We start from the raw sequence: 27,374 nt of genomic DNA on the forward strand, positions 1-27,374 counted from the left end.
ATTTTTAAAAATATTAAATTTCTTGTAAGAAAATCTAAAAGATCACATGTATGTAAAGAGGTTTTCACAGAAGAGCAGATCTAGCTGTCCTGTAATCATGAAAAAACACTCAAATTCACTAGTAGTTTGGGAAATGAAAAGTAATAATGAAACATCACTTTATACTTATCAGGCTTACAAAAATTAAAAAGAACATTTGTTGCTATCTTTCTTGACTTTCTGTATCTGCTTTTTGTAGCTTTTATTCAGTACTGTCACTTTTTTTTTTAACTTTTGTCACCATGTTGTCTTGTTGTAGTAGTCTTTTTCTGATTAGCTCCTCTTAACACAGTATTGTGTGTGTAGTGTGGGTTCTGTCTTTGACATTTAGTTGCTTCATCTTGCCCAAGGTCATCAGCTGAAATGAAAAGTGTTGATTGACTCTAAGAAGTCTTCTAGCCCTATGTTGGTGAAATAGTTTTTATATGCTGCTTTTTATTTTTTAAATATTTATGTATGTATATATGTATGTATGTGCCCTGACCAGAGATTGAGCCAGCAACCTTGGCTTATTGGGATTATGCTCTAACCAACTCAGCTATCTGGCCAGGGCTTTACTTGCTACTTTTTTTGGGGGGGGTTTGGGTTTTTTGTTTTGTTTTGTTACTCCTCACCTGAGCATGTTTTTCCATTGATTGTTAGAGAGAGTGGGAGGGAGGGGAACAGACAGAGAGAGAGAAACATGGATGTAAGAGAGACACATTGTTTGGTTGCTTCCCTCTGCCCTTGACTGGAATTGAACCCACAGCCCTTCAGTCTGCAGGCTGATGCTCTATCCACTGAGCCAAACTGGCTAGGGCTACCTGCTACTTTTTAATGAACTTTTCTTCCTCAGGAACGTTTGGATGAAGCAAATGCTGCGTTGGATTCAGCATCAAGACTCACAGAGCAATTAGATGTAAAGGAAGAACAAATTGAACAACTTAAAAAACAAAGTAAGTTTTTTTTTCCCTTTTCCTTTTTTTCTTTTTACTACAAACTAGTATTGAATCAGTTGTAACCTTCCCCTGTGCATTGGTACAGTTGAGTGAGACCAACTTCCTTTGGTGGGTGACTTCCATTTCCATCACCCATTAACCAGTTTGCTTCCGTTTGAATATGGTCCTGTGAAATCAGACTCATAAGTTGGCCCTGGCTGTCCAGTTAGTTTTCCTTGGTATGAGGCAGTCCAGTTGTATGGGCTTGACCCTGTTGACCATTAAGGGGATTAATTTGATTTACCTGATTTTTGTTTATGACTTTTCCCTGATCAGTCTGTGTTCATTCTACTTAAAGCCATCTGATGTGTTAGAGAGTGCAATATCATCAAGTAAAAGTAACTTTTTGTGAAAGGAATGGGCATAAATAGCTTTTTATGATTATAGATGGTGCTTTACATAACGGCCACTCATGTATTTTTGTGATGCTTGTAAGGTTTCTCATAAGCCTTGTCAGTTCACTAAGTTGAGTCCTGTGCTTAGGATTATGAATTGGGTCTCAGAAAATCAGGTGGTTCCTAAGTGCTTTGTTGAATCTAACTTCTAACAAGTATGGCAGGTCCTCATTTAATCTCTGATTTAAGGGTCCCCAGGAAGTTGAAGCTATTCTAGGGTTGCATTTAGTAGGTAACGATGTAAGATTGTCTAAAGGTGATAAAGGAATCTAGAAATGCAGCAACTTTAGTGTCTGGGTTAGTCATAGTAGCACCAAAGCACGTAATTAACTTTACTCTTGGCCAAAGTTCATGTATCACCTAAAATAAAATAGAAATTAGAAACAGGCAGATCTAGGAGATGGCACAGCAGAGATGCTGTCAGACAACAGAAACAGTGATTTGGAGGCTAAGGAGGCAAGCAGACAAGAACCTCTGAAACATGGATACCAAAGGACAAGCCAGAGTAGGTGGGCCTAAATCCAGCAAGAGTCGGAGATAAGAGATTTTTAGGAATACAAAAATAATAAGGTGGATCAAGTGAGGCAATTCCTCTCGAGATAACTTCATTTGGAGGCAGATTACTGGCCAACTAAAAGTCCTCCGTTTACTTTGTAGGACTTGGCTAGCCTGGGAATTGTAAATGTCTTAGAGGGCCTGGAAACTGGCAGCAAGCACACAGTTTTATATTGAGTACCATGGATATTTTATATAACATTTACTGCATATTAAGTCTTATTTCTTTTACTCTTCACAGCAACTTTAAAGTAGGTAGTATTAGTTGCATTTTATAAGTTAAAGAAGCTGAAATTTGAACTCTGATGTTTTACCTTTGGCCAAAGTTCATGTTCTTTTCATGTTACATCTTTCTTCCTGTCAGGAAAATGGCTTTTTATAGACTGACTTATATTTGTTCTGTATATCTCCATCTCCTTTGAGGAAGGACAGTATCCTCTCTGTTGTACCCTCAATGTTGAAATGGTTGCTCTTATCTGGAGACAGTATTTATTGGGAAAATTAGGTTGAAGGCTACTATTGCAGCTACAGCATTATCTGGAAGACATGAGCAACTCAGAGGGGACACACTGGCACCCAAGGGATTAGCCAGAGAATTACTATCTTAGGGTAGGGCTGACTAATGGAGGTGAAAAGCAGTATTCTGAACCAACTCCTTGGTCTGTGACAGCTCAGTGTTGTATGTCATGCTATTAGAATGTCTGAAGCCACATCCCCTTTTAGACATCTACCTGAGTTATTCTTATCAGAGTTGATAAATAGCAGAATTCCTGCACTACTCAGTACTTATTCAGGCACCCATTTAAGCTCTCAGTAATAGTAGAATATTTTCAGATTTTGGTTATAAATGACAAGGCTTAAGTGGCCTACGTCCCTATTCATGTAAAAAAAATTACAATTAATATTCATTGTAAATGTAAAGTAGCTTTGGACTTATTTTGTGGAGTCAATATTAGCTGTAGAAAAAGCCCTAATTATGCTTATACAACTGATATTTGAAAGGGCAGGCAAAAGGCCAGTACTGCATAGACAGGAAGTAGGGAGTAGAGAGAGTTCTCTTATGCCTTTAAGCTATTCTTGCCATTTACAATCTCCTCAGTGTTCTGTTTTCTTTTATTACCTAAGTGCTTGATATTGCTTTTATATCTCTAAACCCAAATGTGATTTTATTTTCTCAAAGCTACACTCTTGATTTGATAATATAAATAAAACTTTGATTGGCTTGGTTGTTTCAAAAGAATCATTGTATATTTTCTTTCATAGATCATTAAGTACTTTAAATGTTGATTGATGTTGTAATACTGTACTTTATTTTTAACACAAAACTTGGCCAGACAGCAAAAATATTTGCCAGGAGAAACAATTTTGAAAAGGACAGATTGGCTTTTGTTGCAAGAAAGTACATAGAGACTTGAATCGTAGAGGCAAAGTATTGTTTTATTTCTAAGCATATGTGGACTGATGATTAGTTGATATGCAGTTTCAACATTTAAACAATATTAGGAAACTCATTTTAAAAAGTGATATTTTATTCAAAATGCTGATTATGTCATTGCTACCAGAAATGAGATGATTCAGTCTGGTCAAACATGAAAAGGGAGCTATTGTATACAATACCAGGATTAAAACAGTAATTGTTGATGATTTCTATCATTCTTAGAATACGTAATTGTTAGTGCCAGGTACGTGTAACTGCTTGTGAGTTCAGGCTCTGGGTGGAAAGTATGAAGATGCCTTATGAGGCATTAAATACTTAATGACAACCAACTACTTGGCTTCATTTTTGATGCTGTGTGAGAGACTAGATAGGATTCCTTTTTTCATGGAAGTGACACAGAGCATAGATACACCATAGGTTCATCATTTCAGACAGTGGTGCACGTAGTGCTCCTAAGACAGTGCATTTTAGTTCCTCAAGAATCCCATTACGGGGCAGGAACTGGGAAGGAACTTGAGCAGAGCCCCAAACCCTGGGCTTTCACCTTGACAGTGTGAGAACTTCTCTCTTGTCCCCTATCCCCTAAGGGAAAGTAACAGTGAAAGAAAACCCTAGGATGATAGTGGTGCTGCTGTACTTTAATAGATAATGTTGGCTCGTAGAAGATTTAGTGCTTTCCTTCCTTTTAGAAACTATTCTTTCAACATTTTACCTGAAAGTATTCTTTTTCCTCTCCTCTCCTCTCCTCTCCTCTCCTTTTTTTCTTTTCCCTTCCTTTGTTCCTTCCTTACTTCTTCTTTTTTTATTTTTGTTTTTTTGTTAATCCTCACCCAAGGATATTTTTCCCTTGATTTTAGAGAGTATGGAAGGGAGGAGAGAAACATTGATGTGAGAGAGACACATCAATTGGTTGCCTCCCACACACGCCCCTAACTAGGGCAGGGATCAAGCCTGCAACCAAGGTACATGCTTTTGAATGGAATTGAACCTGGGGTCAGCGCTCTATCCACTGAGCCAAACTGGCCAGGGCTGAAAGTATTCTTTTTCAATATACAGTTGGTCCTTGGGTTACATCAGAGATCCGATCCTACAGCTCGACGTAACGCGATTTTCGCCGTGTGTCGGAACCCACCTACATGAGCACCTACGTCACTCACATGGAGCACACACACAGCAGTAATGAGGTGAAACAGTAAAAAAAATTTAAAAGAAAGATAACAATTCCTGACCTTTACTTGTGGTAAATAAATAATAAAAAACATAAAGCACATATGTACATACGTTAAAATGACGGAACTTTTTTTTTTATAAATAAATGGGAGATGGCGACGTAACCACTAAACGACGTACGTCGAGTCCAACGTAACCCAAGGACCGTCTGTAGTTCCAAAGACTTATTTCACATGTCATCTTATTTTTTATTGATTTTTTTTTAATGAAACAGGTAAGTCAGTGTCATTCATTAATTATTCTGAGTTGATCAGAGTTCATAATTTTCATGGAATTGATATTCATGGGAAAACACTCACCTATGGAAACCTAGACTGCAGTGGGACCATTGAAAGATGTGTTATCTTGCTGTGTTTATGGCCAGCTTGGACATTTTTCTTTTCCTTCTTTCACATCTTGTTCCTTACCATCATTCTTAAAAAATAAATTCCTGCTTAAATGAAGATGATGGAATAAAATTGAAATGGAAAGAACAAAATAGTTTTTGTTTTAATAACTATTCAAAAGGGTGGTGAATTTAGTGGTACACAAAGAAAAGTAAGTTTTCATAAACAGTGCAAGTTTAGATTCTACATTGGTAAAATCTTTTAGCCTGTCTGCTAGTTTATACCCATATTTTAAAGGGATCCAGAACTGGTTTTTGTTGTGTGTGTGTGTGTGTGTGTGTGTGTGTGTGTGTGTGTTTTTTTAGGGAATGTTTGGTCACTGCTTTTTAAAAAAGTCTTCTGTGGGTTGAGAATGGAAAATTTTCTTAGAGTGTTTTTTTTTTAAAGAAAATCTAGAAGAATGTAAAAATGAGACCCAGTAAACCTGCTTTAGTATGAAGTATAAAAACATGAGTTAAAACTACAAATATAAGAGAAGTTTACAGTATTTTTTATGGAACTACGTTTTGGGTGCTGGATGGTAGAGTTTTTATTTTAAATAAAGACATTCCGTTTTCCAAGACATGATTTATATAAGAAAACATATAATGTCCTGTTGAACATAGGCCAAATACATTCCCAGACGCTTTGTTACCCAAACCTTTTGAGGGATTTCTTTATAGATGTTTTTGGCAGAAGTGGTGATTTTAGAGGAAACATATAAGAAATACCAGATGCAGTTTTCTGAATTGCCATAAATGGTTAAAAAAGTTATTTGTGACGATATAAACATCTGGGTATATACTACACAATGCCAAAATTTTAGTTGAGAAAAAAGTTTATATCGGTTAGATAAATAATTAAGCCCTTTTCAATTTAATGGTTATATTTTTACATGTGTTTTATTAATTCTTATAAAGGAAAAAGTTAATTTTGTAGAGATGATTGTTTTGAATTAATGTTTTGTGTATTTTCCCTCATATGGATGAATAATTCAGAACATAAATCATTTATTCCTTTTGTTCAGTGTTCTGTTCTTCCCAGATAGTCTCCCCTCCCAGAGAAAAATCACTCATTTATTAATAAAAAATTCATTGTTTTCTTTTGTGTACCAAGCACTAAAATAGGCACTAGAGATACAAAGATAAGGGACAAGGGTCCTACCTTCAGAAAGTGTACTGTCAGGCAAGAAGGGGAAGGCTACATGTAATCACATACAGGCAGCAAATTGTTTACAAAGGAATGAGCAATCCATTCTACTTGGTAATAGTGGTATGAAAGGGTAGGAAAGACTAGTGAAGGGTGTACTTGACCTCACTTGAATGATGAATAGGTATAGCTAAGCCAACAGGGAGTTGGGGAAGAACATTTTTTTTAAAATATATTTTTATTGATTTCAGAGAGGAAGGGAGATGGAGAGAGAGAGAAACATCAGTGATCATTGATGTTTCTATGATGAGAGAGAATCATTGATCAGCTGCCTCCTGCACCCCCCCTACTTGGGATGGAGCCCACAACCCAGGTATATGCCCTTGACCGTAATTGAATCCATGACCCTTCAGTCCTCAGGCCAATGCTCTATCCACTGAGCCAAACAGGCTAGGGCAGGGGAAGAACATTCTAGACAGAAGGAGGAATTCATGTGAAGCTATGTGACATAATCTGGAAACTGGCTGAAGATCTGGTGAACTGGTAATGATTAAAGGAGTGTGTGTGTGTGTGTGTGTGTGTGTGTGTGTGTGTGTGTGGTGTGTGCGCTAGTTGACAGGTGGAAGTGGGTTGCTATGTGAAGAAATAATCTTAAGTTTGGATCACAAACACAAATTGTAAACTGAGGCCCAAATTATGATAGGAAAGAGCAAATAGGACCGAGACTATGGTGAATTGGAGAGTTTCTTAGAGGGGGCAGGAAATGCTCAGCTCCACTCAGCTGTTGCCGTGCAGGAATATGGGCCAGTGTTGGTAGACCTTCAGCTCTTTCAAGAGACACTGGGAATGTAGACTTTAATGTGAAATATTTCATTTTTTAATTGTGACACCTATTTCAATTTTTTCTAAAAACCCTGCGTGGGCTGAACATAACCTTTTGGAGTCAGAGTTACTCTGTACTGATTTGCAACAGGGAGCTTTCAGGAATGAGGTGAGGTCCAGTCTGCAGCTTAGAAAGCCTTTTGTCATTGGTATATTTTCTATAGTGATAATGATATTCAGTAAGTGGCAAAATTATTATAATGACTTTACTTTTCTTTGACAAAATTGCCTTCCTTTTTGGGGGACATATCTGGGCTATGTGAAGCTTTACAAATTAAATATAATTTGACTCACATTAAAAATGTTTTGATATGGAAAGTACAGTACAAATGATCAGATTTCATACTGAAGGATTATAGAGAGTATAAATTTGATCTGGTCACATTAAAAATTTATATAAAATATCTTTCAAATGCACATAGTAACTCTAATTTAACTGTACAAATAATCCAGAAGACCTCGACTTTGCTATTTCAGTTAAATTACTGATTCTGATCTAGTAATAATTATAATTATGGAAAAAGAAAATATTCAGCATGTACTCTACCCCTTAAAATTCTGTCTGATATGGTTGAAAGAATTGAGTTAAAAGACAAAGCAAATCTGTCTTCAAATATAAATAAATTATAAAATGCCCCTTTTTCTTTTTCTTTTTAATCCTCACTGGAGGACACGCTTTAGAGAGAGATGAGGGTGGGGTGGGGGGAGAGAAACATCAATCGGTTGTCCTCTGTATACACCCCTACTGAGGATTGAACCCCGAACCCAAGTATGTGCCCAAACAAGGAATCGAACCGTCCATCTTCCAGTGCGTGGGATTGACGCTTCAACTAACTGAGCCACTCCGACCAAGCTTTTAAAAATCTGATTTGGTGCTATAATGAAAATGATCTTGTATAAGTTGAAATTCTGTAATGAAAAAGTAGCTAATTTCTAGCTTTTGCTTTGATTATATTTAATTCAATGAAGAGGCTGCTAAATTTCCTTATATCAGCTTTAATGTATTAGATTTAAATTTATTTTTTAGGTAGCCAGTGCAAGTAAGACACAAGACCCAGTTTATTTACTGAAATATCTATAAGTAGAATCATCTTTTTAACATTTTTCTTCCTTCTTTTGATTCCTTTGCCTTGGTTTATAAAGATGACAAGGCAGATGGAGGGAAAATATCAATGTTAATGTTAACGAAAGTGATATATATTATTGATATTGGTTAGGGCTAGATGGAGAGATGATATTTTAAGAAATCAGATAAATGAGTACTAATGCTTTATATATAGCACTTTTCTGTTTAGAAAAGTCACATTTAATCACTCAGACTCTCTAAAAATCCTCGGAGAAAAACATGTTCTTTTTATAAAATAGGCAACAAACTCTGACCCTGGTGACAGAACCATGATTCATACCCAAGTCTTGTGACAGGACCATAATTCATATGCAGGTCTTCTGACGCTCAAGTCCTGCTCCAACCACCATTCTCTTCTTAGTCAGGTGACTGTTAAAACACTGACTTGAGTCTAGTCCAAGAGAGCTTAGTCATGAGTAGCCAAATGACTTTGTGACTTAATTTTATGATGTTCTCTGAAGACAATGTTACTAATCATAAATAAAGTGTAAAGTTATGATGTGCTAATCTGTTGTGGTCAATTGCATTTTGTGTTCAGTTTTGATTTTAAATCAAGTGGTGAAGGTCATGGTGCCATCTCTAGGCATTACCGAGAGGAGGCTCTGATGTGGCAGGTTTTAGGGTGTCATCTTTTCAGAGTAACTCTCCCCTAAACTAGACTAAATCTCAGACTAAAACTAGACTATTGCTCAACCTGAAAGTGTACCTACTGCCTTCTCTCTCTCTCTTTTTAACTTCCAAAGTATTTTTTTGGCATGTATTTCACAGGGATATTGTATTTGGCTAAAAACCCATTTCTGAATAACCATGTTTTTGCCTGCCCATATAAATACAGTTCTGATTTCAAATTGTGGTTTGAGTTAGTGTTCAGTTTTTGTGGAGAAATATTCAGAATCTCTGATGGGAGGAGATCAGGGTGCCTGGAGAGAAAGACAGTCTGTAGGGACCTTGGAAGTCTGTGCTTTTCTAAACCTTTCCTAGTTCATACCAGCCTTCCAGCCTCTTCCCCCAAATTCTGAAGTTTTTATCTGGACTCAAATATCAGAACACATTTAAACTACTGCTTGGATTTGAAACAGCCCTGCGCATGCCTACAAGGAGATGCAGCTGTCAGTTCTCCATCACATTAGCTCAGGACTAGCTTGGATTCTGATAGGGAGTGTAAGAAATGTTTACCCTGATATTTTGGCTTTAAGGACGCTTTGACCCTACCTTTCAGAACACAGATTTTTATCAATTTTATAACAACATTAATGAATTTTCATTAAGAAAAAATTTTTGACAAACTCTAAGACAAATTTCTTGATCAGTTTTTCATAGAGCGAAGTTATATTTTTCTAATTTACCTTAGTAAAATCATTTTTATCAGAATCCGCTCTTTGCTTTGTGAATTTTACTCTGAGTATGTCTATCATTCAGTTTTATCTTTTATTTTTAAATAAGAGACAGTATGTATAGTGGTTATATCCTGGTTATGCTCCAAAGCATTGCTGTCAAAAAATAATGCAAGCCACATGTATAATTTAAAATTTCTTAGTAACCACATTAAAAAGGTAATTAATTGTAGTACTATATTTTATGTAACCCGATATGTCAGGAATATCATTTTGACATGTAATCAATATAAAAATTATTAATTTTAGAAGAAAGTAGATAAGAGAAGGGAATCCTGGAGAGGAAGGAAGGGTAGGGTCAGGATAAGTTTGATCTTTTCTCTGCTACCTCTCTTCACCTTGGGGAGGAGAGAAAGCAAAGACTGCGCCCATCTTGACTCTGGCTCTGGTTTTAGCTCGTGAGTGGAATGGTTAATTCACAGTGGTTAAGTTACTTCTGTTTTTCCTCTGAATAGTTGAGAGTTCTATTTATATTCAGAATGTAGTACTAGAAAAGCCCAAAGAACACCATGTGTTCATAGTATATGTGTGCACATTAAGAATCCAAAATGTCTTTTGCTGGCTCCAGCTTTAATAATAGTCTTGTGTGTTCGTTCGTGTTCTCTCTCTCTCTCTCTCTCTCTCTCTCTCTCTCTCCTTTTTCACCCCTCTCTCCAAGATTAAATTTCTTACTGGAAAGGAAGAAAACTGTAGTAAATTTTCCAAGCACAAACCTCACTTTTATAATATGGTTATGGCAACCATCTCTATTTTGGTAAAGTTAGCCTATTATATGAATTACATTTTGCAATTTAGAAAACCCATAAGGCATTGCAAACAGTTAAACTGGATATTTTCTATACATATTTAGTACTATATGTAAGTCTGAAGTTTAGTCATTGTCCCGACAGATGAAAACAGAAAGCAAATGGACTTGGCTCAATCTGTAAGTTCAGAGTAAACTTCTTTGAGGAAGTGACCTGGGAACTATGACGTGAAGGGTGGCAAGGGGGTTAATAGGTAGTGCCAATGGAAAAGAGCTTCTCAGGCAGACAAAAATCATTTACAGAAGTCTTGCAGTGGGCATTGGAAGTCCAGAATAAACCATACTTTTAAAATATATATATATATATATATATATATATATATATATATATATATATATATATATATATATTTTATTGCTTTCAGAGAGGAAGGGAGAGGAAGAGAGATACAAACATCAATGATGAGAGAGAATCATTGATTGGCTGATTCCTGCACATTCCACACTGAAGATTGAGCCTGAAGCCTGGACATATGTGCCCTGACTGGGACTCTATTTCAGTTAAATTAGATTTAACTAATTTAAAATCCATACTTTTATAGTCAATAGGTTTTCAACAGGAATGCCAAAAGAATAGTTTTCAACACATGGTACTAGGACAACGATTTCCACACACACAAGAACAAAGTTGGACCCCTACCTTACACCATGCACAAAAATAACTCAAAATGGGTCATAGACCTACATTTTAGAGTTAAAACTGTAAAAGTCTTAGAACAAAACATTGTACTAAATCTTTGTGATGTTGAGTCAGGCAACAGTTTCTTCACTATGAAAGCACAAGCAACACAAAAAAAATTAATTGGGAGTTCAACAAAACTAAAAACTTTTGTACTTCAAGTGATACCATCAAGAAAGTGAAATGACATGACAGCCCACAGAGTGGGAGAAAATATTTGCAAGTCATATCTCTGATAAGGGAACTTGTATCCAGCTACTACTAGGAAAATGCAGCATAACTCAAAGAGTAGGTTTGTGGAAAGAGGTCAGAGTGTAGTGTGTGGATGTGTTTCTTAATTTGAAAAATGGAGCTCTGTGGCAAAGCAGTCTTCATTTCTTTCAGGATGAAATGTGTAATGTAGCTTGAGGTTAATAAGCAGCTCCTTCAGCTCAAACTCTTCATTTCTGAGGTAATAGGTGTAAACTCCATGGGTTTGGCTGAGAGTTCCTTAGTCTAGGAATTCTTGGCCCTCTAGCATGCTTGGATTTATGAACAGAGTATTGTTTCCTGTTGAAATTCTAGACTTTGCTTTTAATCCTGCTCAAATTCGAACTATTCCACCAACATTTTACAGATTCTGCTTGCTTTTAAAAAAAGAATTTGAAAATAAAAGAGTCCAAACATCCTTCTGAGTCAGTCATAAATTTTAGTATCTTGATTAGTATGTTAGAATCAGTGATATGAATTGTATTTTGCAATTTTTTAGCTCTAGAATTTGCCCTATCAGCTACATCCCGAGCTGTGGTCTTAGTTGTGTTAGATACTTTTCTTAGCTCACGAAAAGCAGAGTCTAGCCAGGAAAATGGAAAAAGGAAAGTCTAAAATTGTCCTTTCCATTTCTTCCCATTAATGAGGGCTCTGGAAACGTTTCCTGCGAGGAAGCAGTGGAGAAAATCTCTTCTTTGCTGTTAAGCTTCTGAAGCGAAGGAAAATATTTTTCTTTGATTTTTATATTTTCTGCTAAAGAATTGATTACTTTATTGGGGGTAAACCGTGTGAATAAATGCATACCCTAGCTTCCAGGTAGATTCTGTACCAGCAAACCTAGTCCACTAAACCAAAGAAGAGATGAAATGAAAGTAATTGAATATTCTTAATTAGAATAAGTACATATATTCAGAATTCACAGCAAAGATGTCTTAAATCTCATAACATATTCACCCAGTTTGTTTTAATCAGTTAATGACTATATTTATTCACATGTTTTAAAACAGATGAGCTCCGACAAGAAATGCTGGATGATGTACAAAAGAAATTGATGAACTTAGTCAACAGCACAGAAGGAAAAGTAGACAAGTATGTTCTGCCTTTTTACTTTTATGTATTTTATGAAGACTACTTTTAGGTAAAATGTCTACATGTAGATATTTATATGTAATTAGGTTTTTAAAAAAATCTTTTCTTTTTTTTATACAGTGATGAGATATAGGTAGTTTTAATGAGATAGTAGAATAGCTTCTCTTCTTTCGGCTGTTATTTATTTTTCTTAGAATATGTTTTTATTGATTTGAGGGAGAAGGAGAGAGAGATAGAAATATCAATGCGAAACATCAATCAGCTGCCTCCTGCATGCCCCTCACTGGGGATTGAGAGTATAACTCGGACATGTGCTCTGACCAGGAATCAAACCATGACTTCCTGGTTCATAGGCTCAACCACTGAGCCATGCTTACTGGACTTCTCTTGGCTTTTAAATAGATTTTTCCAGCTCAAATTCTTTTTCTTAAAACTATATGGAAAAGTTAAAACAGTACCATAACTAGAAAATAAAAAGTTTATTCTTACCATTCTTTTTTTTTTTTAAGTTTTTTAAATTGAATTTTAAAGAGAGGAAGGGAGAGGAAGAGAGAAAGAGAAACATTGATGGCTGCCTCCTGCACACCCTCTCCTGGGGATCGAGCCCGAAACCTGAGCATATGCCCCGACCAAGAATCGTCCCGTACAATCTTTTAGTGCATGGGACGACACCCTGAGCCACACCAGTCAGGGCTTTTTTGCTCTTTGTACTGTTCTTAAATGAACATATTTTGCTCAAATGTATTAGATCTGAAATCTAAGTGTATATGTAGTAAATCATTATAATAAGTGATGTTTTCTGGGTATACGTTTTGGGTTGTTTGAAATATTCTTTTTTTTTTTAATATATTTTATTGAGTTTTTACAGAGAGGAAGGGAGAGAGATAGAGAGTTAGAAACATCGATGAGAGAGAAACATCGATCAGCTGCCTCCTGCACATCTCCTACTGGGGATGTGCCCGCAACCCAGGTACATGCCCTTGACCGGAATCGAACCCGGGACCCTTCAGTCCGCAGGCCGACGCTCTATCCACTGAGCCAAATTGGTTTTGGCTGAAATATTCTTAATTAGACACATCAAAAATTTTTAAATGCTCCTTTAAAATATGCTTAGTGTTCTTTATAATTAAGTATTGTTTAAGTCTAATTAAATATTTGTATGTTTAACACGTATTTATTATTTCGGTACACTAAATATTGGGAGAGCTTGTGCAGCGGTTCTCAACCTGTGGGTTGCGACCATTGGAAAACACATATAGCATATCAGATATTTACATTACGATTCATAACAGTAGCAGAATTACAGTTATGAAGTAGCAGCAAAAATAATTTTATGGTTGAGGGTCACCACAACATGAGGAACTGTATTAAAGGGTCATGGCATTAGGAAGGTTGAGAACCACTGTGAGTAAACTTGAGCTGTTTCTGCCTTTGTTTTCATAGAATCCTAATGAGAAACCTCTTCATTGGACATTTCCATACACCAAAGAACCAGCGACATGAAGTGTTACGATTAATGGGAAGCATTCTGGGTATCAAAAGAGAGGATATGGAGCAGGTAACTGAATAATAAAAGCCATTCTGAATACACGTATAACTAAAGTAGTGGCATCAGATAAAATTTTATTTTACTGTATATTATATAACTTTTCCTGAATACAATTTTTTCAATAATTTGGAAATGGAATAATTTCATGCTATAGTGAAGGAGTGGACTTGTGCAATTTGTATATCAGTTTAAATATTTTGTAACTTATACACCACCCCTCTTATCAGAATGCTGAAATTTTGATAGTCCTCAACTTTTATCCAAGATAGTGTTTGGGAGGACATTTCATTGTATTTGTAGCTTCTCTCACTAAGAAACATTTGCTAAGAATTGGACTTGAAATATGGTTCTTATTTTTTCTTTTCTTGTACTGATAACACTTTTCTGTTTTAAAATAATTTTTCAGTTGTTGAATGAAGATCAGGGCGGAGTTACCAGATGGATGACTGGGTGGCTTGGAGGAGGATCAAAAAGTGTCCCCAACACACCTCTGAGACCACATCAGCAATCTGTGTTTAATAGTGTAAGAGCTGATTTTATTTTTGCTGAATATGAGTAGTCAAATGATAGTACATCACATTCATTGGCAAGAATCAGATTTCTCTTTTAGGTGATTTTATACAGTCATTTTATTTTGAAGTTATAGAAACAGATCCAGAGATGTAACTAGCTTAAGGATAATAAGCCAGGTTTAATAAGTTTATTGCATATAGGTTTTATTTTTTATTACTTATATAGTACTTTTATTTTTCAAAGTATTATTCCTTTATTTGTATTTGATCATAATGCTATAAGCACACAGTCATTTGTCTTACTACTATATTATGAGATTCTTAAGATGGAAGCTTTCTTTTATGCATATATGTATCTACCTGGTCATGAAGCCAGTGAGTACTTATTGAGCACCTGCTGTGTACCCAGCTGTTCTAAGCATTGGGGATGCAGCAGCAAACCAGATACAGTGCCTCCCTCAACGAACTTCCTCTGGTTGGAGAAGGCAGATAGTTAATAAACAGGGAAAATAGTGCCTGTTATGTAGTAGGCTGATTGAATTGAGTAGCACTGTGAGTTAGAATGTGGAGTTTATTTCTCTATTTTATTTTTTTAATGAAGAGGAAACTGAGGATAGGTGATCTACCCACAACTCGATAAAGATAAAACCCTGTTTAAAGTGGGATGGCCTAAAGTTTAAAGGAAAGGTCTGCACTACATTATTTTAATCTAATAAAGTTACTGGTGAGCTTTTGCTATATTCATTGATTGTGTGTTACTTTAGAAGAATGAGTTTAATATTTGTTTTCTGTCAATACAAATTTTCATGTGTATGTAAACAGTTATTAAAATGATTTAAGAAATCTAAGTGGCTAATTCTAACCATAGGTTTGTGAAGTGTTGTCATCAAAAATTATTATGTTAAAGTTTTTACTTGATACCTCTGTCACTGAAGTGCTAGCACTTTTTTTTTTTTCCTGAACCCAGGAAAAGATAATTGCTCATACATATTATTGGCTACAAATGCCAGGCCCCATTTTAAGTACTTCTCATGTTTTATTTTTCCCAACAACTTATATGCACCATCACTAGAACTCACTTTTGAGGTGAGAAACAGGCAGGTTAAATGCATCTAAGACTACACTGACAGTTAAATGGCAGAGACTCAGGATTTGAACACTTTCTGGCTCCTGAGAATACATGATTCACAGTAACTGCCCTCTGAAATAATTACAATATTACCATACTAGACCCTCACCCAACTTTCACTAAGTCAGTAGTGATCCACTTATTATTCTCATAGCATCCAGTTTTATGTGCAGAATGACATATATCCATTTGCACAACTGCCACAAAAACTGTTAGGTGACATGTTCACTCTTAATGGAGTTGTGCTAGAACTATCTATTTACTGTTATCTGGAAGTTACTAGAGTAATCACAACAATGTCTCCACAAACATTTTAAAACTACATCCCCTCCTAAGCCTCAGTTAATATTAATAATCTACTTATTATCAGACCAGTTTTTCTGATCTCTTCCCCTCCAAGACCTAGGAATTATAATTTTATGTGTCTCAGGCATAAAACAGGTCTGGCCACCGATACAGGCATCAAGCTAGAATGAACTAAGGACTGTACATCTGCCTTGCCCCTGATTGATATAAGAGCAACACCACCAATCAGGTGTCTCCTTGCCCATTGCCAGGGGGTTAAAGTGCTAGCATTTTAATTATTCATAAAGCTTATAAAGAAACTAGAGGTCCAGTGCACGGATTTGTGCACATTGAAAGGAAATTAATTAGAAAGTGGCCGGCAGGGCATGACTGTGTGAGACAGGCCAGACACGCCCCATAGCCAACCTCCCGCAGTCCCTCCCTGGCCAGCTGCACTTGGGGCGATGCCGGGGCTCAAAGGGCATCTGCGGAGTGAGCGGGGTCCCTCTGGCAGGTGGGGTCCCGCGGCCTGGCCTGCGGGGATCGGGCCAAAACCGGCAGTCGGACATCCCCCCGAGGGGTCCTGGAGTGCAAGAGGGCACTCTGCAAAGTTGCTGTTGCTCAGCAGCTCCTGCATTGAGTGTCTGCCCCCTGGTGGTCATTGCACATCATAGCTACCGGCTGGCCAGCTGGCCGGCTGGTCGCTTAGGCTTTTATATATATAGATAGATGATTCAGATGACATGATTAGTTTTTAATATTTAATTAGAATACCTGGTATATTTTCTGTAGTGAATACAATTTTAATATCTGCCTAATATGACTGAAATATTTTTTTCTTAGTCTTTTTCAGAACTTTTTGTTAAATTTCTAGAAACAGAATCTCATCCATCTATTCCACCACCAAAGCTTTCTGTTCACGATATGAAACCACTAGACTCACCAAGAAGGAGAAAACTAGATATAAGTGTACCGGAAAGTTTTAAAGGTAAAACCAGATATTTATTTATTCAACAATTTAAGAAATGAAATGTTTAAGTTTTGATTATGTTTTACAGTGATATTAACTAAATTTTTAATGTTTTTGAAAATGTGCAGTGACTTCTAAAATTCCAATAAGACATTATATTTTGGTTTCATACATTCTGTGGTAACCTGATATTTAATTGGTTTAGATTAATTTTAAAAATATGTAATATTTTTTTCTTTGTTTATTGGTGTCATTGTTTTCTCTCTGTATAAGCCACTTTGAATTATTCTTCTTGGAAGAGGTGATTAAATGGTAAGCCTTTGTTTGGGCACCTGTTTTCCTTTCTCACTCATGGTACTTATTTCTAATCAGAGAAGTGTAGTTTATAGTTAGAGAAAGATTTTTTTTTCCCCTGTGAAAATCTGTTATACTCAATACCCCAACCTTGGTATATTAATAATATTTATAAGAGTAGTTTAATAAACTGGCTTAAATATCCAAGAATGATAGGAAGCATTCTTATATGTTGAAAGATGTGCCTAGAAGCAAGTAGTTTGGTTGTACCACAGTAGGTGTGTGTATGTGTGTGTGTGTATATTTTTAATCCTTGCCCGAGGATATTTTTCCCATTCATTTTCAGAGAGAATGGAAGGGAAGAAGGGGGCAGGGTGGAGAGAGAGACATCAATTGGTTGCCTCCTGCAGGGCCCAGGGATAGAGCCCACAACTGAGGTATGTGCCCTTGACCAGGAATTGAACCCGCAATTCGTTGGTTCATTGGCTGACACTCTAACCACCTAGCCAAAGTGGCCAGGGCTGTGTACGTAATTTTTTATTTCACTAGTTTATAAGGGTTTTATTTATATCCATATCCCCTATATTAGCATGGATAATTTCTTGAGTTGAAATTTAAATATAACCTTTAAACTACAAAAAGATTATTTACTGTAAGGTCCCTTTTTTCCCCTGAAATTTTTATATTTTAATACAAACTAACATGTTTGCTAGTGGAACTGTAAAGGTACATATCTATACTAATAAAAGGGTAATGTGCTAATTAGACTGGACAGCCGAACTACCTTCCAAATGTCATTCTGGATGTCCTTCCGGACGAAGCCGCAGCGGCGGGGGCCAAGGCAGAGGCAGTTAGGGGCAATCAGGCAGTCAGGCAGAGGCGTTAGGGGCGATGAGGTAGGCAGGCAGAGTGGTTAGGGGCGATCAGGCAGTTGGACATCCCCGAGGGTCCTGGATTGCGAGAGGGTGTAGGCCGGGCTGAGGGACACCCCCTCCCACCCCCCCCCAACCCCCTTGTGCACGAATTTCGTGCAATGATCCTCTAGTACAGCGGTTCTCAATCTGTGGGTCGAGACCCCTTTGGCGGTTGAACGACCCTTTCACAGGGGTCGCCTAAGACCATCCTGTATATCAGATATTTACATTACGATTCATAACAGTAGGAACATGACAGTTATGAAGTAGCAACGACAATAATTTTATGGTTGGGTCACAACATGAGGAACTGTATTTAAAGGGCCAGAAGGTTGAGAACCACTGCTCTAGTATGTTATAATCATATCACATGTCAGATACTAAATTTTGAATAAGATATTAAATAATTTATATTTTGAAAATTTAAAAACTTGCTTAGTCATTTAGACAAAGTTATATTTTCCTCAACTTTTATAGAAAGAGGAAGTGGTAAAATTGTTGTTTAGATAAAAGTTTTGGCTGCTAAATTTAGTGAAAAGTCTTAATTTTAATAGATGTAGACTGTACTAAAAATACTTTTTCTTGTTACACTAGGTTGTAACATCATAAAGAGGATTCCAAAATTCATTATGGCAGGTCTCCCTCTCTTTTACCCCTTCTCCCCTCAGTCTCTTCCCCCTCCTCCCTCTTTCCTGCTCTCCTCCATTCAGTTACAAGTCCTGCGTCAGTTCGATTTGTACTGATTATACCAGGGCAAACTTTTTGACTCGAGGGCCACAATGGGTTCTTAAACTGGACCGGAGGGCCGGAACAAAAGCATGGATGGAGTGTTTGTGTGAACTAATATAAATTCAAAGTAAACATCATTACATAAAAGGGTATGGTCTTTTTTTTTTTTTTTTAGTTTTATTCATTTCAAACGGGCCGGATCCGGCCTGCGGGCCATAGTTTGCCCACGGCTGGATTAGACCCAAAAGCCCCTGATGTGTTTTTTTTAAAAATTTTTTTTTTATTACCCGTGTCCCGGCGCTTGAGTATAGAACCGGCGGACTGGCAACCGTCGGCACCGAAGACATGACGCCGAGGGGGCCGGAGCCCTCTCCCTCTGCCTCCGTACATTACGGGGGCCCCTGATGTTCTGATTGCTCTAGGATTCGCAGGATTAAAGTTTAGTCTTTGATCCTGGATTTGTTGTAGTGTGGGAGCTAAAAAAATACTTTCCTCCCACCTTCTAAGTTCTTCTGTCTGAACTAATAAATCAACAGACAAAATAAGAGGAGAAAATCAAATTTTTAATATATATGCATGGGAAAGGGGCTCACATACATGAGAATTCCAAAGACAGGCAGCATTGGATATATATGAAATTTTGGACAACAGAGAAAGCGGGGACCGGAGGGTTCTGAGATTTCAGAAGTGAGAATGGGCAGGTAGTTGAGGAAGAGCAGAGCGCCCGTGCAGGGAAATCCTGGCTCAGCGACCAGATACATTGGGACATGGTGGGCATCTAGCTAACAGGCCCTGCCCCAAGTCCTCCTGTTTACCACACACAGTCCAGGTGGGCGCGGAGGCCAGCTTCCGGAGGGTCCCTGCCACAGTCCATCTCTCCCTCCGCATCTCCTAGGCAGGGAAGGGGAGGCTCAAAGTTCCTTTCTGAGTCTTAATTGCCCCTTAAAAATCAATGTCCTAAGGGGCAAAACTTTGTTCCCCTTCAGTAGTAAATTAAGTTTATCAGTTATGTAACTTGTATTTAAATATAAAACGACAACATTAATGTGTGTAATGAAGTATTAGTTACACATTCAAATATCCTTCTGTCCCGTTTCCTTTCTCCCATTTCTTTCTCTGTCCTTCTTCTAGTATATTTCATAGACCCTGCGTATCGGATCCGGAACCCAGCAGCATGTGAATTAAATTTATTTAGGGGCCAGATCTTGGAACCTAAAACACTTGTATAGTGCTGATGAAATAACATATAGGAGACTAAGTAATTCACATCTTGTCATTTAGATACGACAGAACCCAGGTCTGGGAGAAGAACAGATGTGAGTCCGTTCTTGGCTCCCCGCTCTGCGGCCGTGCCTCTCATGAACCCGGCTGGCCTTGGGCCTGGAGGGCCTGGGCACCTCCTTTTGAAACCCATTTCAGACGTGCTGCCCACGTTTACGCCTTTGCCAGTGTCGCCTGACAACAGTGCCGGGGTTGTGCTGAAGGACCTTTTGAATCAATAGATGACTCTCAAGCCAGAGACGACATGCACAGCACTTTAGAGAAACACTAAATGTATGTACTTTATCACGAAGTGGCCTTTTGGAAAAAGTCATGTATTTGTTTGCAGTTGTACTTTCTCTGAATTTAATAAAAATATTCTTATTGTTTTTAGAAATTGCAGGTGTCACAGGAGGAAGTGTTTGCTATATATTTTTTTTCCTTCTCTGATTCAACCTAATTCAGGCTAGAAACATTTGATTTTTTAATCTTAACTTATGGGAGTAAGTAAAATAAAAGTAGCTATATATCAGGTTTTAATTTCTTTCTCTGATTTTCAAGTTAATTTAGGCTAGTTGAGACATGTGGTTGTCTTTTAAAGATAATCATGAGATTTACCCAAAAAAGAAAAAGAAAAGGAAGAAGAAATAATAACTGTGGCTTATCTGCATAGTGCAGAAAATTGACCTGAAGTGTATATTAATCATCTTTATAGAGGATTTTGTGTAGACAGGACAAGAACAAGGTTGCCCCTGGGAGGACATGTGTCCTGAGGTGGAATGTGTGTGTATTTTGTTCTATGCAGCTTTATCACATGTGTAAACCCATGTGACCACCACTACGGAACAGATACATCAAGAACCCCTCGTGCTGCCCTTTTTACAGTCACAGCCACCACCTCCTTCTTTAGCCCCTCCCTGAATTTCTGGCAACCACTCACTCTTCTCCCGTTTCTGTAATGTGCTATGTAAATGGAATCCCATAGGATGTAACCTTTTTGAGGTTGACTTTTTCACTGAGTGCAATGCCCTTCGAAATCTATCCAAATTATTGCGTGTGTCAGCCTTTCTCTTTTTGTTGTCAAGTGCATACTATGGGCATATGATTTGGTTTTAAGAGCTAAGATATCTTTTTAAAGTTATCATCTTAAAACTACTTGTTTTTTCACACCTATACATACAACTTTCATGTAAGTGTTAAATCGTACAGCTGCATTTACGGAACTATAATGAGCAATATCACTAAATACGGCCCCTCCTTCCTCTGTCTGAGATGTCCATGTGACAGGCATGTTTAGTCCAGGAATTGTCCACTCGCATCCTCACGGTCACCGAGGGCAGTGGAATTACTTCAGCAACACCAGCATCCGGTGTTTGGAACTTAAGAATAAGGGAGTATTTCTTTAATTTTTTATAAACCTATCATAAAAAAATCCTGGCTTGGAACTTAATCAGGATGTTCATGTTTGTATTAGTTGTTGAAGTTGTATATTTAAAGACATTTCTTGCAAATTTTGTAAATTTCACTATGCCTTTAAAATAGAAACATCTATATAACAAGGAAAGGTGGAAATGATATTGATCCAAATATGTAAATAGTTCTGGCTCCAGCCAGGGCTAAATTTGATCATTTGTAAATTTTGCTGTGATTAACTGTATACTTTCTACTGTATTTAGAAGATTGGAAGTCTTTATGTGTTGATGGGTGAAACTGGTTTTTCTGAGGAATTCAGTCACTGAGACATTGCTGCTTCACAACGTCCTGTCTCCTTAGCTAACTTATTTATATTGCCATTCTTTATTTAGTGTGCTTAAAGGAAGTGGTCATCCAGTTCTATATTAGAACTGCCAAACTGCCTCCTGTCTGTTTTGCCCATTATTTCTCTTATAAAATTATTACCCTTGGGATCCTTTCAAAGATACTTTCACTGACCAGCTTAAATTATTTGCTGCTTGCCATTGAAGTTTCATTTCAGTGTAGAGCATCTGAAATAAAAATTTCTAAGTTAAAAAAAAAGAAAAGACACATGATCCTTCATTTTGAAGAAATAGAAAATGCATAGAGTTTTTCTCTTATAATTTGAGAATTAAAATTTAAGTAGTGGGTATTTAAGTAGCATGTCATCATATTTTAAATGCCTTTCATGACATTTTAAGTATTTCCTCCCCTATTCAAAACAGCCTATCTCCCTTCACCCCATAGTTTAACATAAGTTTGAAAGCTATTATGGGCATATAGCATGACCTCACATGGCTGCTGTTTAATTATGTGACCTTGAACTGAAGCTGTAGTACCTAATGTTTCAGTTGTATCATCATTGAAACTATAGCTGCCTGGTATGCATACTAAGTGTTTGTTGATCTAAACCAGACATAACTCATCTACTTTCCTGAAACTAAGTTGTGTCAGAGATGAACCATCTGCTCAAGGAATCTTCTTAGTAACCAGCCATACAATGAGGAAGCATATAATTCTAATGTCAGCAGTAGGACATTTCTAACAATAATTTACTGCAGTCGTTTAATGACAGTAATTTTACTGTTTACTTCTCTGCAAACTTACTAGGATTTGTGGTTGAATTTTGCTTTAGCTGCCACAGTTTTTCACAACATTCCTAATGGTTTTCAACTGCTAATACTATAATAGAAAATCCAGCCAGACATTGAATTTGATTTAGTACAATTCTGTATCATATGGCTGTTTGAATTTTAGTTCCTGCCATTATTTATTTAAAAGAAAAAAAATTGGGGAAAGAATTTAATTCTTTAAAACCAGCCACTTAAAATATTAAATATCCCCCCAAATAAAACCTCCAGCTTATTTTAACCATTCAATTGTTAATCAAAAGGGAGAAAAACACTTTCAAAATAACTTATTTGATCATTAGGTGGAAAATATAAAAGTGTCCTCAGGGACAGGGGAGGGATGAGAATACTTAGAGCTATTATGTATCAGACTTAGAGCATTTGAATTTGATTTAAACCTAATGAAGTTTTTCATATATCAAAGTATTTAAAGCGTCTTCCATCAAAAATTTAATTTTGTAAATATCAAGTCAGTTATACTTGATATTTATTTTATATATTCCTATGGAAAAAGTAAAGACACTTTTAATGTTCTGACATTTGTGATTATTTGCCAGTGTTTACTTTTTAACTTATTAAGGTTTCTGTACTTAAAATTGATCAATTGTCTTGATTTTTAGGGAAATAACTAAATAGGGGAAATTTACAACCCAACTATAGTATTGGGTTGTGTTTTATAGATCTAAAGTCAATGCATTTCTGAATTTCTCAGGAGCGCTGCAAGGCAAAAAAATACTCCAAATAAAAATGATATATGTGAGTTGGCGATGTCTTCATCCACAATAAAAAAAAAAAGATTTTTTAGCAAACAGCTGCTGACTTTTTCTTTAGAAGGGGGAGAAATGACTTACACATGTTGTTTATAGCAGCCGTTGATCAACTACTGAAGCTAATGTCTTCAAGTGCTCGCCGGATGTCTGCTGTGAGGATAGTGTTTGAGCCTTGGAAATGTTAAGTACGAACAGTTCATAGAGGCTTAACATAAGATAACGCATGAAAAGAGGATCTGAGAGGTTTTAGCCAGCCTGTTCCGAGGTGATATTATGCATCATCCGGCCTTCATGTTTTTGCAAGATGATCAGTCAATCCTGTCTTCGTTTTTCTTAGATGTGGAACTTGAATAATTTTAACTGTTCGTGTGATGGCAGCATTGGAAGGAACATGGGTTTTTAAGTTGGGAGGTGGCTTCTTTTGACTTTTAACAGCATTACTTTGATGGAATTGATTTTTCTCATCTCAAATAACCTAGGTCAGTGGTTGGCAAACTCATTAGTCAGCAGAGCCAAATATCAACAGTACAACAATTGAAATTTCTTTTGAGAGCCAAATTTTTTAAACTTAAACTATATAGGCAGGTACATTGTTATTAACTTAATTAGGGTACTCCTAAGCTGGCCTTTGCTAAAAATGTCCTCAATCTGATTGAGGTACGTTTGCTGAGGTCGACCCCTTCCAACTCTCCCATCCACACTCTTGTATACCTGTTTCAGATAGCCGAGTGTGGATGGGAGAGTTGGAAGGGGTCGACCTCAGGGAATATACCTCAAAACAATGTACCTCCCCCGCGCTGCGTATCCCGCGGCCCGCCTGCGCCGTGTCTCCCGTCGCCTGACCCACCAACACCCCCCACTTCTTCTAACACCACTTCTTCAAAATAGACTCGCCCAGGCCGAAAAACGACTTCTGCACATGGGCCACAAAGTTTCAATCGCACTGTACGTGCGCGCCCGCACATGGTATTTTGTGGAAGAGCCACACTCAAGGGGCCAAAGAGCCGCATGTGGCTGGCGAGCCGCGGTTTGCTGACCACTGACCTAGGTAGTAAGCTTATGGGGTTGTAAGCATCAAATGATGCATTCATTCATCGTATTTATTAAATGATAAATGTACCACTTGTGGAAATGCTTTCTAAAATCTAGTTCTATACAGATGTCAGAACTCGAGATTATTATTGCCAAAAAGGGGGGTAAGCATGTCAGGCGTAGGGGTGTTGCCAAAGCCAAGAATTACTTCAAGAAGGTGGGAGAGGTCAGAAGTGTGGAGTGCTTGCTGTTCTGGTGAGATAAGCTGGGATTCTGGGACCAGGGAGTTGTTGGATTTGACTTAGTGTTGGTGGAATGGTGGGAGGAAAAGCCAGTCGTAAGTGAGTTGAGTAGGCGGTGAGCAATTGGAGATAAGTGTTTGTAAGCAGCTCTTCTGAGAAATTACATTGTCAAGGGGAAGGAGGACACGAGGCGGAGAGAGGAGAGTGGGGTGGAGGGAGAATGGGTTTAAGTTGGGAGGCTTAAGCATGTACCAATCCTTACGGGGTGAAGAGAGTGGAGAGAAGAGTTCCTGAGAGGGAGCTGATAGCCCCCGAACACGGGAGGCATCGGCCTTGCATAGAAAGACACCTTTACTGGCACAGACGGAATGGAAGAGAGGGGGATGCAGATAGCAAATGGATTCGGGTAGTTGTGGGAATTTCTTCTGTGAGATGGGCAGGGAGCTTTATGGGCTAAAAATGAGGGGTGCGACGAGGGTCTGAGGCTTGAGAAATTCAGTCTAGTGGGAGAGAGAGACTCGTGTCCACATTGCTAGAGCAGTGAGAGGTGCTGGGGAGCCCTGGGTTGGCCCTGGCAGGCAGATGGGAGGAGGGTGTGCTGGTTAAAGGAAGTAACATTTGAGCACCTTAGGAGGAAGCGAGCTAGCAAAGTTCATGTCCAGCGGTCCTTGCCCCAACCAATTCTAATGGAACACAAAATGTTACTCATCTGAACTTGTTTTCCTGTCCTTGGGGCTTAGGTCATGTGAATATATGATATGATATGATGGAAGGTTTTACAGCACGTTATTGTCATAATTTAATACATCCAGTAAAGTAATAATCCTTTATAAACACACCAGTATTTCCTTTGGAGATAAAGAAAAATTCAAGAATGTTAATAAGTGGATCACTTAAGGCAGATGTTTGACCCCTTAGTTTGTTTTCTGCCTTGGCTACTACTGTGCATCAAACTTTTAGCCCTTCTGGGGTTAAGAAATTAATAATTCGCATTACGATGATATTTTAACTGTGATCACTTTCAGCTGTGGCTGTTTTTACAAGAGTTACTCCCCTTTTCAGCTCTAACATTCTTTGACTTCAGTGAACTATTTCTGACCCTCAAAAATTAAATCTCAGTGATTGAAAATATTTGTGAACTTAATGAAAGAGTTTGGTGAAGTTGTTTCCTAGTTTTCCTCGGGCTGTTGAAAATGTAATTCTTTTTTTGTAAAATATAAGGCATTTAAATGTGGAAGGACTAACACTGTGAGAAGTTTTCCTCTAACAATGGTGAGTCAATGTATATTCTTGAATGAATTCATTTCCCAAAGGGCAAAGCCCGTTCCAGATGGTGAAGGCAAACATGATTTCTTTTAAAGAAAAGAATTGGAAGCAAAGTAACATAGCTTTGCTTTAGGTTTCCAAGCAGCTCTGTCCATTTAAGCATATTTAAAGCACCACGGTGTCATCTGTGAGTTAACACATTCATCCCTGTCTAAAAGGCAGTTCCAGGCCCTCTCCATTAATAAAAAATGGGGTGATGGTGATAAAGTTACACATTCTAGACTAATGAGGTAATTTTTTATTTTTGAAAAGGTATATGGAATGTGTAGTCTTTGAACATTTTTGGAATCATTTCAAAGTCATCTCCCTAAAGCATTTGGCTGCCTCGCACATGCAGGCTCCCCGCTCGAATAGTCTGGATGTATGCATTCAACCCGTGGCGCTCTTCAGGATCACACTCACCAACTGGCGCTCCCGTGTTGAAAAGTACTGATGGTTGAAATCAGTTCTCCATAGACTTGCTACTTGAGGAATAGATTTCCATTTTTTAAAGTGTTTTCACTCTTAATTTTTTTCCTTAAAACATTAGTTTTACCTGGAAGTAATTTTACTTCTGACTTCATCCTTTATTTGTGGGTTTCAAATATTTCAATCATTCAAGAATAAACAAAGGGGTATTAGGAGGGATGGACATCTGGCCATGGTAGGGTGAAGAGGTCAGCCAGTCCTCCCTGCAAAAAAACAAGTATATAACCAAAATGGTGAAAGACAAGAAATTGAAAATGGTTGATTTTTTTAAAAACCGTCTAGACCAGCCGTGGGCAAACTACGGCCCGCGGGCCAAAATGAATAAAACTAAAAAAAAAAAAAAAAAAAAAAGACCGTACCCTTTTATGTAATGATGTTTACTTTGAATTTATATTAGTTCACACAAACACTCAATCCATGCTTTTGTTCCGGCCCCATTGTGGCCCTCGAGTCAAAAAGTTTGCCCACCCCTGGTCCAGACTCTATAGAGCAGCGGTTCTCAACCTGTGGGTCGTGACCCTTTGGGAATCGAATGATCCTTTCACAGGGGTCGCCTAAGACCATCGGAAAACACATATATAATTACATATTGTGTTTGTGATTAATCACTATGCTTTAATTATGTTCAATTTGTAACAATGAAAATACATCCTGCATATCAGATATTTACATTACGATTCATAACAGTAGCAAAACTACAGTTAGGAAGTAGCAACGAAAATAATTTTTTGGTTGGGGGTCACCACAACATGAGGAACTGTATGAAAGGGTCGCGGCATTAGGAAGGTTGAGAACCACTGCTATAGAGCTTCAGGTAAGAACCACTGGAGTCTGTAGTTTCCTGCCTGGGGCTCCCCGACTCCCATCAGTCTGTCTGAAAACCAGCAGCTTTGGAGCCTGAGGGCATGAACTCCATGGAGTGGGGTGGAAGCTGAGC

At 37.7% G+C, this 27,374-nt stretch overlaps 1 protein-coding gene, 1 non-coding gene and 1 pseudogene across 2 annotated transcripts in view; 1 reads left to right on the forward strand and 2 right to left on the reverse strand.

The window, feature by feature from the left end:
• LOC139009421 (thyroid receptor-interacting protein 11) overlaps positions 1-23,408 on the forward strand; it is a 74,543-nt gene extending 51,135 nt beyond the window's left edge. Inside the window, exons 16-21 of the mRNA XM_070413741.1 lie at positions 875-974; positions 12,291-12,372; positions 13,816-13,930; positions 14,328-14,444; positions 16,691-16,835; positions 20,036-23,408. Of these exons, the coding sequence (XP_070269842.1) occupies positions 875-974; positions 12,291-12,372; positions 13,816-13,930; positions 14,328-14,444; positions 16,691-16,835; positions 20,036-20,256 (780 nt within the window). The 3' untranslated portion in view covers positions 20,257-23,408. The remainder of the gene's footprint in view (positions 1-874; positions 975-12,290; positions 12,373-13,815; positions 13,931-14,327; positions 14,445-16,690; positions 16,836-20,035) is intronic.
• LOC139001438 (small nucleolar RNA SNORA48) lies at positions 15,980-16,124 on the reverse strand (annotated as a pseudogene).
• LOC139001276 (small nucleolar RNA SNORA57) lies at positions 19,042-19,186 on the reverse strand. Its single transcript, XR_011469935.1, has one exon. It is a non-coding gene; the product is annotated as a small nucleolar RNA SNORA57 (small nucleolar RNA).
• Positions 23,409-27,374: the final 3,966 nt, after the last annotated feature.

Source organism: Myotis yumanensis, unplaced genomic scaffold, assembly GCF_028538775.1.
Source record: "Myotis yumanensis isolate MYYU_CA2020_CCGP unplaced genomic scaffold, mMyoYum1.0.hap1 SCAF_1, whole genome shotgun sequence".
Classification (NCBI taxonomy): Eukaryota; Metazoa; Chordata; class Mammalia; order Chiroptera; family Vespertilionidae; genus Myotis; species Myotis yumanensis.